The sequence below is a fragment of the Taudactylus pleione genome, unplaced genomic scaffold, assembly GCF_031769625.1.
Source record: "Taudactylus pleione unplaced genomic scaffold, aTauple2 ptg000041l, whole genome shotgun sequence".
NCBI lineage: Eukaryota > Metazoa > Chordata > Amphibia > Anura > Myobatrachidae > Taudactylus > Taudactylus pleione.
In genome coordinates, this window is record NW_028284443.1 from 48,899,230 (window position 1) to 48,913,202 (window position 13,973).

The window sequence follows — 13,973 nt, forward strand, 5'->3', positions numbered from 1 at the left end:
ATATAGGCCAGCACATTCATTACATGGATCCAATCTAGAAGATCTGGATTGAAACCCTGAACTCAACTATTCCACCCATTTCTCAGCTGCCTTGTTAGCCTAAGCAGTGGTTAAGATCGGCCCCAGGAAAGCCCCTGTGGTAAAAAGATGAAAATAATTGCAACCTCACACCTGATGAGAAAAATCCTCTAAAGCTACTGAATCAGGAAACAGGATGGTGGTAGCTCTTGGAAGCCTCACATTATGAACATTCACCCATGATGAAATTTCCAATTTGCACAGTTTTTCTGGTGTAAAGGAGTACGCTGAAGCAAAACTATATGGCAACTGGTAACATTTATCAGGCTTCTGCCAAGCTTGCCCAAAAAGTCAGATAACTGGGAAATAGATGGAAACTGGAAGGTGCGCTTTTTGGTCCATGTCAGCAAAGACACCACAGGAGCCCCAGGTTCCAGTGGGTTTACAAAGTCTTCAAATCATCGACACCTGGTTTACAAGGGGACATATTCTCACAACATGCAGGATTCCCATGCAGGATCCTCATGATCCTAGTCACACTGAACTTCACCCTTCTCCAGTGAGAAGTCCGAATCGGACTTTCCTTGGCAGGTCACTCACTTTGGCGCTTAACAGTGGCTGCTAGCTAATGTGACCTCAAACAGTCTGTCCAGAAAAGAAACCATTAAAGCCATATTCTCCTGCATGGACATAACACAAGGAGGTTCTAAGTCAACCCCCATGGTTAAATAGTGGGGGAGGAAGGGAAAGAGAAAAGAAGGCGGAGTAGTCAAGGGTATAGGGGTTTCCAGGAACCCTGTCAATGTTTAGGGAAAACTCAGTTGACTCTCCCCAACGAGAGGCTTGCACTTTTCTCCAGGTTCCGCTATCTGTGATGCATCATCTCCAGATGTGAGCAAATAGTGATCCTGAGAAGAGCAAGCTTGATCCAGAATGCCCTGTGGCAATTTAGCACAGCATCGGGAAAAAGTGTAGTGCAACATCAATAACCCCCCTAACTGCCTTGGATCTGGGACATTTGTCAGATATACTGGAATTGAAAAACAGACAAACCAAAACACTACAGAACATGAGTGAAACAGCAGATTAAACCACCCAACTATTACACATGTGAAAACAAAACTGTAGAGAGCGCAATGGAGAGAGGGAGAGATGAAAGCTTGTTTCCCAACTGACAAAATAAAAGCGCAGCTCTGTTTAGCACATATAGAAGAAATCCAGCAGCACAATGACAGGGCCCCAACAACAACAGTTACAGCAGTTTCTTCAGGAACGTAAAGGAAATGGCTACCAGCGTGGAAGAGGGGGACTGTACCTTGGCTTTTTCGCAACACACAGGATCCTGCCCGCTTTCCTGGAGGAAACGACTCCTCGGCTCCCTGGCATTGCCGCTTCAGTAGACTAGTGCCATCAAGCACTGTGCTATGTGGGGGGTGTATGCCAGCAGCGGGAGAAAGACACAGTGTAAGGTCTCTGCTGACTGGTCCTCTCCAACACTCAGCAATGATCATGGAACATTGCAATGGGGAGAGCAGCCACAGTCCCTGCGTGAATCCCCCAGGCACGGCGGCCTAGTCCCTAAAATGGATGATACCCAGTTAATTCAAGCGCAGGGAACCGAAAATGGCGCTCCTCCCTGCCCCGACCATAAGAAAGATAAAATAAAACTCAAAGTGCCCTCTATACCATATGGTTGACAACAGCCCCCAGATCAGAGAATGAGAAATGGATTTAATGCAAAAACTAAAAAATATTTTTTTCACTTCTTCCATCTTGGGGACTTTCCAAAGCCATAAATATGGAATGGTACATTCATACAAAGCTGCACAATGAATTTTTGAACCAAAGCAAGCTACTCTGAATAAAAAATAAAAATGTAATTTTGGATTTAAGTATGAATAAAAGGGACCAGGTTGCCGCCCAAAACAAATGCCCATAAAGAGCTGACCAATCTGGTAGCTTGAACTGTGATACTCTAACGCGTCATATCGTGTCGGCTATGCTGCACAGTCAATGCCTAATATATCTGCAGACACCATGGGGAGGGGAGCGTGACACGCCCCCCGGCCAGATGACAGATGATGGTTGTTCAATGTGTATTAACAACAATCATCTGCAAATATATCTGCAGATCACTCGATCTGCAGATATAGCTGTTAGGTGTGTACCCAGCTTTAGAAATCAAATTTCCTTTAATGATCACTGCTCTTGCACATCTAGCAAGGTCTTGATCTATTGTTTTTGTTTCCACTTTTGTTTGTTATATTGATTGTAAAGTAAAAAATACAAAAAAAAAGGTGCTAAAACAAAAAAAAAAAAAAGTCTTACGGTGTCCATCCACTAGCAGACATGAAAAAGTACTGCACGATTACGACATTGTAATCGTGCAGTCGTTTGTCAGGCTGTGATGAGCCTGCACTGAACGAGCAGTGTTTCAGTGCAGGCTCATCAATCATCTGCAAACATGCTCAACCTGATGTTATCGTCAGATTGACCAGCATGCTTGCACGATGATAGATGTATAAACGACCAGCAGGCACGCGCATGGCTGGTCGTTTTAGACATTTTTGCAAACGATTTGCAAACAAATGAACGATCGTTATCGTTCAATCGCTCAAATTAACCGTCTAGTGGATGGGCACCTTTAAGGCCCCCCCATAGACCTATGCGATTTCTGAACGATCACACGATTTTCGACTCGCCTCACGTTCAGCCTTGTAGAAATCGTGCATTTTTTGAGCCGATGCGCGCTCCCGTGGGTCCTTCAATCGGATCTTATGATCATATGTGCAGCACATATGATCCATCTTATCGTGTGCATATCGTGCCGTTTTTCTGGTTCATGCGATCCATCGTGTGGTAATTCAAGTAATTTCAATGACTGTTTGTCCCTATTCCCTAATGAGCGCGTGAGGCACAGGATCGATCTTACGACAGATCCTGTGCTAAGAAAAGAAAGAAATGGTGACGACGGGACTGCAGGGTAATCCGATGTGAATCAGAGCGGATGCTGATCGCGTAGGTGTATGGGCCACTATAGGTGCAATAACAATAGTTTTCTGTATATATAACCGAAAACATTATAGGATTCCATTTACTAGAAACAATGAACAAATTGCAGAACAAAAACCCATTAAACATAAATAGAAATCAATTCTTAACATCACTATAATAAAAAACAAAATGAACTAGAATCCAGAGAATCAAACAGATTTGTTATTTTCCCCATTTATTGAATATTGGCATTCAAACCATTTGGACCAGTGGTCTCCAACCTGTAGCTCGCAATTTTCATTTTGGTAGCTCACACAGCTGGGAGTACTGTAAAGTCAACTAGGAGGAAGCAAGTCAGGTGATTTCCGCAGCCTCTACAGCAATCACCCTACGTGCTTTCCCGTGGTTCCACCCACAGCATCTACACTACGGTGGGGCAAGCGACTCCTGCCCAGCCCTGCCAGAAAATCACACAGCAGTCCTGCCTATATCTTTTACTCCTTGGAGCCAGTAATTCACAGTGAAATGTGCCTGTGCTTAAATCTTATTTACAAAACTACAACAATATCACTGAAATAATTAAATGCATTGTAATATTCTATGAAGCTTTTTTTTTTTCATTAAATGACCTTCAAGTGTTCAATTATTAGCTTGATACTTTTTTCTACAATTTTAGTAGCTCTTCAGGAGGTTTAATTTTTCTAAAGTAGCTCAAACCTCAATTAAGGTTGGCGACCACTGATTTATACCATATTCTGAAACAATAAAGGGGGGTATCCAATTAGCCATAGTAAATTACCGCGGCTAATTACCTGGCCCGGGGCTATCCAATTAGCCCCGAAGACAGCCCGACGCCGGCCCTTATTGGGGTTTTTTTTTTGGGACCTGATGGGTCCTGAAAAATAATCCATGATAAGTGCCGTTTTTCACCCAAAAAAAAAAAAAAATTGCGAAAACACATAGGTCCACGATAAGCTTGCGGAGTTATGTGTTTTCGGGAGAAGTATCCTATTAATTCGACCGAAATAATAGGATGGGGTGAAAAAAAAAAAAACACATTGGCAAAAATCAGGGATAAATCGGCGAAAAATTCCAGTTTTTCGTTGATCACGGGGATCAATTAGCGCCCAAACAATGTTCGGGCCTAATTGGATACAGCTCTAAGAGGCAGATTCCAAGTCAAAATCCCAAAGGAAATTAAAAGAAAAAAAAAGGAGGGGGATGGGGGTGGTGAGCAGCCTGTATCCTTAAAGAATTTTAAAAAAGCAATATTATTAGGTAAACGTAATAATGGCTATTACGGACCCCCCGCCAAAAAAAAATCAATTGTTTTTTAAAATGCGTTAAATGGCTGATTTGTGCATTAATTTTTTTAAAGTAAACAAAATTATAAAAAGAAAACTGGTTTATTACAAAAGGAGAAAGGAGTAGAAAAAAAAAATACAAACAGGTTTTTTTTTGGTATAATTATAGTCAAAATTAAAAAAATTAAATTGCCTACCTACAATTGGATATGCCCCATAGAGTTTGTTACAAGCCAATTGTATCTAGAATACATCACTCAATGTAAACACATAAAAGAGAGATAGATAGATAGATATATATATTATATATATATATATATATATATATATATATATATATATATATATATATATATATATATATATATTTATTATTTTTTAAAATTGTTGAAATCTTTCCGGAGGTTATCTTTGTTCATGAAAATAATTATGATAAATTTGGCCCAACTGTCTAATGACATACTTGCGACTGGAGTTTCCTATGAAGCTCCGAAAACAGAGCACCATCTGCTTCTCTTCTCTGTCTCACAACTGCAATAGAAAAATGAAGAATTTTTTTAGTGAGGTTATTGAACATAATAAATCTCCACATTCTGAAAAGACCCTTGGATTTTCCTCTTATTCTACCTCCTAGAATAGACCACCAAGCTTGCCTTCCACAGTTTTGCACCAAATTTGATTGCCAAATCCTGGAAACAAAGAGCAGTGTTCTTTCCAGAATAATTTTTACACGCCATCCGGAAACAATCCTCCTGTTCCAAGGATCTGATTGCCAAAATCAGAGTTGCACTACGCTTAGGTTACTGTGACAGGCACAGTAACAGAGCTCCTTCCCAGTCTTTAAGGAAGGCTCATTTTGGACAGTGGGAACATTGCAGAGAGGGTAGACAGGAGGTGTCTCTCTGCATGCAGCACTGTGTCTTAGCATGCATTGCTAGACATCATTATATTTGTGACAAGCCAGCAAATGGGCAATATCTGCCAGTGTCTTTAAAAATTGTATCAGTGTCCATCCAGATTACACTGCTCCCATCCATCTACTTCTTAATACCACCAAGCTGGAAAAGTATTCTGAGGAGACCCACTCCACTCTTATTCCTTTATCATATATAACAACATACCATCTACATGATAAAGGAGCACAAATTCATTAAGGTCTGGGCTCCCTTGTTAAAAATACAGACCCAAACCATTGGCACCCTTGGCTCAACCTAAACAAAACGGACTCCATTGGATCTCCAACTACAAGTGCCTCACATTTCTGTCCCTACGGTAGTAAGTCCTCCACCATCTACAATAAAGACATCCCTTCTGAAACACATCTTAACCCATGCCACATTCTTCATTTTCCTACAGCAGGTTGCAACCTACCCTACCGAAATAAACTATACTATCAACTCCCCTTTCACTTTTATTATTTTTTGCTTTATCTTTTACCATTAATCATACAGTATTACTGAAGTTTGGATGCTGAATTTTGACTCAACCATTTTTATCAATAAGCATCTCTCCATGGTATCACAGTCTTTCAACAAAATAAAAAAAAAATAAAAAAATGAAATGCATTTTTTTTCTTTTAGAAGAAATGATGTCTAGCATGAGGGATATACATCTATAGCTCCATTCTGCTGACGTAGATATGCTGATCAAAAACGCCAATCAGCAGGCATTGATGATAGCTGATATGTCGGATAATCTGGGAAATGAAACATGTTAATAATCCCTGAATCGTTGATTCCGTCGGAGCAGAGATTGTCCAACACGTTGAATTTCTCTGAACCCCGTAAATCAGACAGACATCGGCAGAACTGGGAATTGCCACGATACTGGCTAGATGTATGGGTCCCATAAGGCATTACTGTGCTGCCCAACAAATGCTTTAATTTCAGTTTCTTGCAGAAGGGGAATAAGAAAAAAATAAATAAAAAATTTCTTTGGATTGAAGAAAAAAAAAATAATGATAAATATTCAATTTGGGGTTTCCAAGATTTACATTTCTGATAATTAGGCCCATACATTACATATGCAATGTATTGCCCCAATTCCCTGTTCTGCCAACGCTGGGCAATTGAGGAAATCCAACATTGTGAAAATCCTCTATTTACCAGTCCTGACCAAAAGATTATTGGGATCGGTGAGTCGAGGATTTTTAACATGTTTTTCCCCGTACCACCGACAGATAGTTGAGCTTCGAGAGCAGACAAAGGCAGATCGTCAGAACAGGGACCAGGGCCATGGAATATGGGTTCAGTTATACACGTGCATAACACTTGCAGCAGTTTACTAAAGCAGTGATCGGAAAAATAAGAGATATGGTAAGAACTTACCCTTGTTATCTCTATTTCTACGAAGTCCATAGGGTTCCAGAGGATACCTTGAGGTATTGGTGATGACGTCAGGGATCAGACACCACAGAGTTAAATTTTCATCCTCCCAGGATGCACTGGGGTCCCTCTCCTATACCCCACCCCCAAGCCAAGGCATCTCAGTTTCGTAACAAGCCATAGGCCGGAGGAGGAGAAGGAAGAGAGAGAAGAAAGTCTGGAACACACAAGAATCACATTCTCACCAGAAGGAGAGGGAAAAACCGGTGGACCAGAGCGAAGCCCAACTGCAGTACAGGTGTGAAAGGGCAGGAGTCCTGTGGAACCCTATGGACTTCATAGAAATAGAGATAACAAGGGTAAGTTCTTACCATCTCTCTTATTTTCTACATCAGGGTCCATAGGGTATCCACAGGATACCTTGGGGGTGTCCCAAAGCAGTATCCTTTAAGGGTGGGGACGCTCCTGTGCTGGAAGGAGAATCCGCCGCCCGAAGGAAGCATCCTGAGAGGCAAAGGTGTCAGATGCATAATACCTCACAAAAGGTATGGACAGAAGACCACGTGGCTGCCTTGCAGAGCTGAACTGCAGAGGCACCACGGCGAACTGCCCATGAAGGACCCACAGACCGAGTAGAGTGAGCTTTAAGAGAGGATGGTACAGACAGACCCTCATGAATGTAAGCCTCAGAAATCGCCATGCGAATCCATTCTGGCAAGGTTTGCTTAGTGGCAGGCCAACCCTTCTTATGGAAACCATAGAGGACAAACACAGAGTCCGATTACCTAAATTAACTTGTAAAGTCAACAAATCCTAAGAGCCCGTACCACATCCAAGGAGGCGTCACCAGCAAATAGGTCTGGGGAATTGAAGGCCGGTACTATAATTTCCTCATTGATGTGGAAACTAGATACCACCTTAGGTAGGAACCCAGGGTCAGTGCGCAGCACTGCCCTGTCCCTATGAAAAATTAGAAATGGGGGGAGACATGAAAGAGCCCCAAAATCGGACACTCTTCTGGCCAAGGCAATGGCCAGAAGAAAGTGTCTTAGCTGTGAGCCATTTTAAATCCACTGAGCCCAGTGGTTCAAATGGCGGTCCTTGGAGAGCCCTAAGGACCACAGCCAAGTCCCAAGGAGCCACAGGTGGAACTAAGGGAGGCTGTATGCGAAGTACACCTTGCATAAAAGTGTGCACATCAGGAAGTGTAGCAATCCTAAGCTGAAACCACACAGAGAGCGGAAACCTGCACCTTCAGTGAAGCAAGATGAAGACCGTAATCTAAGCCAGCTTGTAGGAAAGCCAAACTCCTGGATATCCTAAAAACCTGAGGATCATAGCCTCTAGGTCGACACCATTCAAAGAAAGTATGCCACACTCAGTGGTAATTTCTTACAGAAGCCGGCTTCAGAACTCTGAGTATGGTGTTAACAACAGAGCTGGAAAAACCCCTAGACCTCAAGAGGGCAGTCTCAACACCCACGCCGTCAAAGACAGACGGCCCAGGTCTGGGTGATGGCAAGGACCTTGAGACAACAAGTTCAGACGTAGAGGCAACCGCATCGGAGCGTCTATGGATAGGCTCCTGAGATCTGAGTACCAGTGCTGTCTGGGCCACGCTGGAGCATGCCGTCTTCTTGCTTGAATTTGCGAATCACTCGAGGAAGAAGGGAGAACGAAGGGAAGAGGTACGCAAACTGGAAGGTCCACCGGACCGACAGAGCGTCTACCAGAAGTGCCTCTGTGTCTCTTGTTCTTGACCCGTACGGAAGCTTGTTGCTGTGTCGGGCGGCCATGAGATCTATCTCTGGAAGGCCCCTCTTGTTCACCAGTAGTTGAAACACCTCCTGGTGAAGAGACCACTCTCCTGGATGCACGTCTTGACGACTGAGAAAGTCTGCTTCCCAGTTGAGGACTCCTGGTATGAACACTGCCGATATGGCAGGGAGATTGCCTTCCGCCCACGCTAGAATGCGGGACACCTCTGTCAGGGCCGCCTGACTGCGGTTTCCTCCTTGGCGGTTTATGTAAGCCACCGTGTTGGCATTGTCCGATTGCACCTGCACGGGCTTTCCGTGGAGGACATGTCTTGCTTGTTGGAGAGCCATGAATACTGCCCTTAGTTCCAAGATGTTGATTGGAAGCGCAGATTCTGCTGGCGTCCACTTTCCCTGGAAGAAGTGTGGACCCAACACTGCTCCCCAACCTCGAAGACTGGCGTCCATCGTCAGAAGGACCCAGTCCGCAATCCAAAAGGGGTGCCCCCTGTTCAGGTGAGTAGACTGCAGCCACCAGGCTAACGACAGACGTACCTCCGGTGACAGCACCATTGTCTGTGCCTTTATCCGGTGGGGCAACCCATTCCATCTGGAGAGGATCAACTTCTGCAGAGGTCTGGAGTGAAACTCGGCAAACTCCACCATGTCGAACATCAACACCATGGAACCCAGTAACCTCATTGCCGAGTGAATAGACACCCGGCGACTCTGCAGGCAACTGCGTACTTTTGCCTGTAATGCAGAGATCTTTTCCTCCGTCACAAAGATCCTCTGATGTTGGGAGTCCAACAGGGCTCAGAGATGGAGCATCCTCTGTGATGGCACCAGGGATGACTTCTTCCAGTTTATCAGTCAGCCTTGAGCCTGCAACACAGAGAATGTCAGTTGCAGATGGCGCTGAAGGATCTCTGGAGACCGTGCCAACAGCCGGTGGTCGTCCAGATAGGGCAACAAGTGGACCCCCCTGCATCCGCAGGTAGGCTGCCATGACAGCCATGACTTTGGTAAACACTCGAGGCGCTGTGGCCAGACCAAAGGGCAGTGCCTGAAATTGGAAGTGTTGGTCTCCTACTGCAAACCTGAGGAAACGCTGGTGTGCTGAGACAATGGGAATATGCAGGTAAGCATCCTGAATATCTACCGACACCATAAAATCCCCCGGCTCCAACGCCAAAATGGTGGAACGCAGGGTCTCCATCCTGAACCGAGGAACCCTCAAGAATTGGTTAAGTGATTTGAGGTTGAGGATGGGCCTGTAAGACCCATTGGGTTGCTGTACCAGAAAAGGATTGGAGTAATACCCCGATCCTTTCTGGGACAACGGGACCGGCAACTATAACTGCAGCCTGGAGCATAGAGTGGATCGCCTTCCGGAGTTCCCGAGCCTTGTCTTGATCTGACTGAAGGCCCGTGGTGAAACACTGGCTGGAAGGCCTTCGCCGGAAGGAGAGGGCGTACCCCTGAGAGACCACTTCTCTTACCCAAGTGTCTAAGGTTGTGAGACTCCAGCACTGGGCGAACTGAAGAAGCCGGCCTCCCACTTTGGGGTCCCCCAAGGGGAGGCCAGTCCCGTCAGGCTGAGGGCTAATCGTCCGACTTGGTAGTTGGACGTCTTGTACTCCAAGCCTGCTTCTTTGGCTTGGCAGATTTCTTGGCCCCTGCCTGTCTAGGAAAGGACTGCACTTTGAACTTACCCTGGGACCTATAGTGCCGAAAGGACGAAGTACTAGGCCCTGATGGGACTGTCGCCGATGGCAGACACGCAGACTTCTGCTGCTGCCAGAGTGGCCACAATTTTGTCCAGATCAGGGCCAATCCCTTTTTGGAATCTGCGTCTGCTTTCCAAGAACGCAACCAGAGGTGCGGCGTGCAGCCACTGCTGCTGAGGAGATTCTGGAAGTGAGGAGCCCTATATCTAAGGCTGCCTCATTAATGTACGTGGCTGAGTCTCTGAGGTTACCCACTAACTCCACCTGCTCAGGTGACGAGTCAGCGTCTAGAGACATCTCCAAGCTATCAGCCCAATGCTCCATGGCTCTGGCAACCCAGCACACGGCCATTGCCGGTCTGGACGCCGACAGACAGCTGTGGAGAGGCACTGTGCAGAGGGGGAGGCGCCATCTGTTAGACAGGGAAGGCGCAGTTCCCTGGCATGCTATTAACCCCTGGGACGCTGCGCTGTACCACACATGCTGCAGCCCGCTGTCCCTGGTGGTCTAGTGGAAGCGTACCTTAATACCTGGCTCCACGCGCAGCCTGTCCCCAGGGAGCCCCCTGCCTGGAGACCTACAAAACTGGTGTTACCAGCGGATACCCTCCACAGGACCCCGCTGCTTACCTACCCCCTTGAATCCGGCCACAGTCCATGTAATCCAGGGTCACCACTAGCTGTGACCCCAGATACCTACCAGCATCCCCGGATCAGTACCAGCGTTCTGGTCCGGCAGGGTGTAAGAGCGACAGCATGGACGTCAGTACCGACTGTCCATGCTGTACAGCTCATTTGTGCAGCCACAGCTGCTTGTAGAAAACTTCAGGGGCCATTATAGCCCAACTCTGCTTGCATGTGATCCGACTCCTGGCCAGACACCAAAGAAACTGAGATGCCTTGGCTCGGGGGCGGGGTATAGAAGGAGAGAGACCCTAGTGCATCCTGGGAGGATGAAAATGTAACTCTGTGGTGTCCGATGCCCGACGTCATCACCAATACCCCAAGGTATCCTGTGGATGCCCTATGGATCTTGATGTAGAAACACGCGTTATAAGCCGTACTTAAGCGCTGCAGCAAAGGAGGGACTTACTTTAAAAATTAGCAGGTCCTGCACACCGCAGCAGCCAGCCCAGTAACTTACCCAGCGTCTCCCCATCCAATCAGCGCGGGCAGCAGCGTCTCCTTGTCCAATGAGGATGTGTCCCCATTAGACGCCCGTCCCGTCCCCAGCTCGCCGCCCACTATCTATTGGATGACACAGTGAGCGCCAAGCACCAGCTGCTGCAACCAGCGAGGCGCCAGCCCAGCGCATCAGCAGGGGGGAGCCAATCTAGGATGCAGAGGTGGCCATGGCAGAGGTGTCTCGCCTTTGCAATGAAGTTCCTTCAGGGCCGGCATCTGATGCCGTGAGGAGGGTATGGCGGAGTATCCTGCTACGGTGAGATGATTTGTCCGCTAACACGAGATGACAGCAGAACCAGGCGGCTCCTGTCTGGGGGAGGATACAGGTAGGGAAACTTCCCCTACCCCAGGAACTACAGAGTCCCAGGGCTGCACTTCTCTGAAAGTGCACACAGTTGCAGGAAACCGGCTCTGTGGCCACTTGGAGAGACAAGTGGCTGGGGCTCCTCCCAAAAGCAGCATATCCAGCACCAGAGTACAGCTGAGTGATTAACAGAGGGTGAACACTGTCTTTGCAGAAGACTTCTTTCGCTTAGCTGGGCTAGTTTGAGGGGTGGTGACCGAGAAAAAAATCTGTTGCAAAAAGAAGCACGTTGGATTTTTAATGTAAACACTATCGCCCCGAAGGGGTTGAATGAAAGTATAAATTATCAAGGCTTCTTGTAAGGATTTATATCTTTTAATTGTGTGGTTACCCAATAATTGTTGTGGAAATATGGATGTGGTAACTTATTACTAGTTGCAAAAAAAAATTTTTCTAGGTAGGATGGGTCATTTTGATTCCCACTCTAAGAGTACAATATTAACCTAGATAGTTATGTGATAATAAGGATAGTGATAGTGGGTTTGCTCTGGTGTTTTTGTGTGTCTTTTATATTGTTTGTCATTGTAAGATTTAATAGTGTTTCATATATCTAAGACAATTGTTGTATGGTCATGTAACCAGGATTTCATTATAGATATGGCACCCCACCAGTTATTAAGGACCCTTAGAGAGGCATAAAATATAACCGCCCGATAGAGCTTTATTTAAGTAATGGATAAACATGGCACTTGATAGGACAGTATATTGGGTTGCCATGACGAAAGAGGGCGCTGCTTTAGCCCTCTAAATCCCGGAAGTAAACAATAGCCAAGTGACCGCGCGTAGCTTAAAACGGCACATGATGTGCTTTGTCTCGCGCGACTACGGAGGGATAGGATGTAATGCACATGCGCGGTCATCTGGAACGCACGCCAGATGGAAGGCACAGGTGCATTGAATATTGAATTACAGGTAAGGGTTGTAGGTCCAGTTCTTGAGGGGACGGGTGTCATACCTATATGCCATGCTGTAACTGTTGGTGTTATGCTGTCTAATTGCTGGAAGCCTTGAACGGCCCTTTCTGGACCGAAGTCGACAGGCGCAATAAGTATTGATGCAATAAGTATTTTGCTGTTGGGATATTTTGAACATTATTCATGTTTATACGAACTGCCTACATTCGTTGTTGAAGGCTGGATAACAGCGATGGTGTATTTTTGTACTGGGTGGTGAAGATTAAATGAACTATGCAATAGAAAAGCTGAAATTAAGGGGTAGTGCCTTCATTTGATTGTGGCATGTGAACAGGAGTACCATTAATGGGTACTTCAATTGAAAGAGCACCCGGGAGATGAACAATACAAGTGTGTGCATAAGCTCAAGTCTGTATTATTTATATATATATATATATATATATATATATATATATATACACATATATATACACATATATATATATATATATACACATATATATACACATATATATACACATATACACACACATATACACATATATATATATATATATACATATATATATATATATATATATATATACATACATATATATATACATATATATACACATATATATATATACATATATACATATATATATATACACACACACACACACACACACACACACATACAGGTTGAGTCTCCCATATCCAAAATGCTTGGGACCAGGGTTATTTTGGATAACGGAATATTCTGTATTTTGGAATATTTGCATACTATAATGAAATTTCTTGGGTATAGGACCCAAAACTAAACACAGAATGCATTTATGTTTTATATACACCTTATACACACAGCCTGCAGGTCATTTTATACAATATTTTTAATAATTTTGAGCATCAAAAAAAGTTTGTGTACATACATGAAATTAATTTATGTTACATATACACCTTATACACACAGCCTGAAGGTTATTGTATACTGTATTTTAATGATTTTGTGCTTTAAAAAAAGCTTGTGTACATTGAACCATCAGAAAGCAAAGGTTTCACATTATCAGTCATACAAAAAATATTCCGTAATTCGGAATATTCCGTATTTCGGAATATTTGGATGTGGGAGACACATATATATATATATATATATATATATATATATATATATATATAAGCATTGTCCTGTTTACATCTATGCTGCTGTCCTGACGGCTGTTCCTGAGGGAACCGAAACGTCAACTACTATGACGATTTATTAGTGAGCTGGGCTTTATGGAAGAGTGATCAGAAAAAAGCCATTACTTAGTGATAAAAATAAGAAGACACAATTTGAGTTTGCCAAAAGGCATGTGGGTGACTCCCCAAATGTATGGAGGAAGGTGCTCTGGTCAGATAAGAC

The 13,973-nt window shown here is 44.6% G+C and overlaps 1 protein-coding gene across 1 annotated transcript in view; it reads right to left on the reverse strand.

The window, feature by feature from the left end:
- Nucleotides 1-13,973, reverse strand: part of TUBGCP3 (tubulin gamma complex component 3) — a 277,741-nt gene that overhangs the window by 214,840 nt on the left and 48,928 nt on the right. Inside the window, exon 3 of the mRNA XM_088456791.1 lies at nucleotides 4,780-4,847. Coding sequence (XP_088312917.1) covers nucleotides 4,780-4,847 — 68 coding nt within the window. The remainder of the gene's footprint in view (nucleotides 1-4,779; nucleotides 4,848-13,973) is intronic.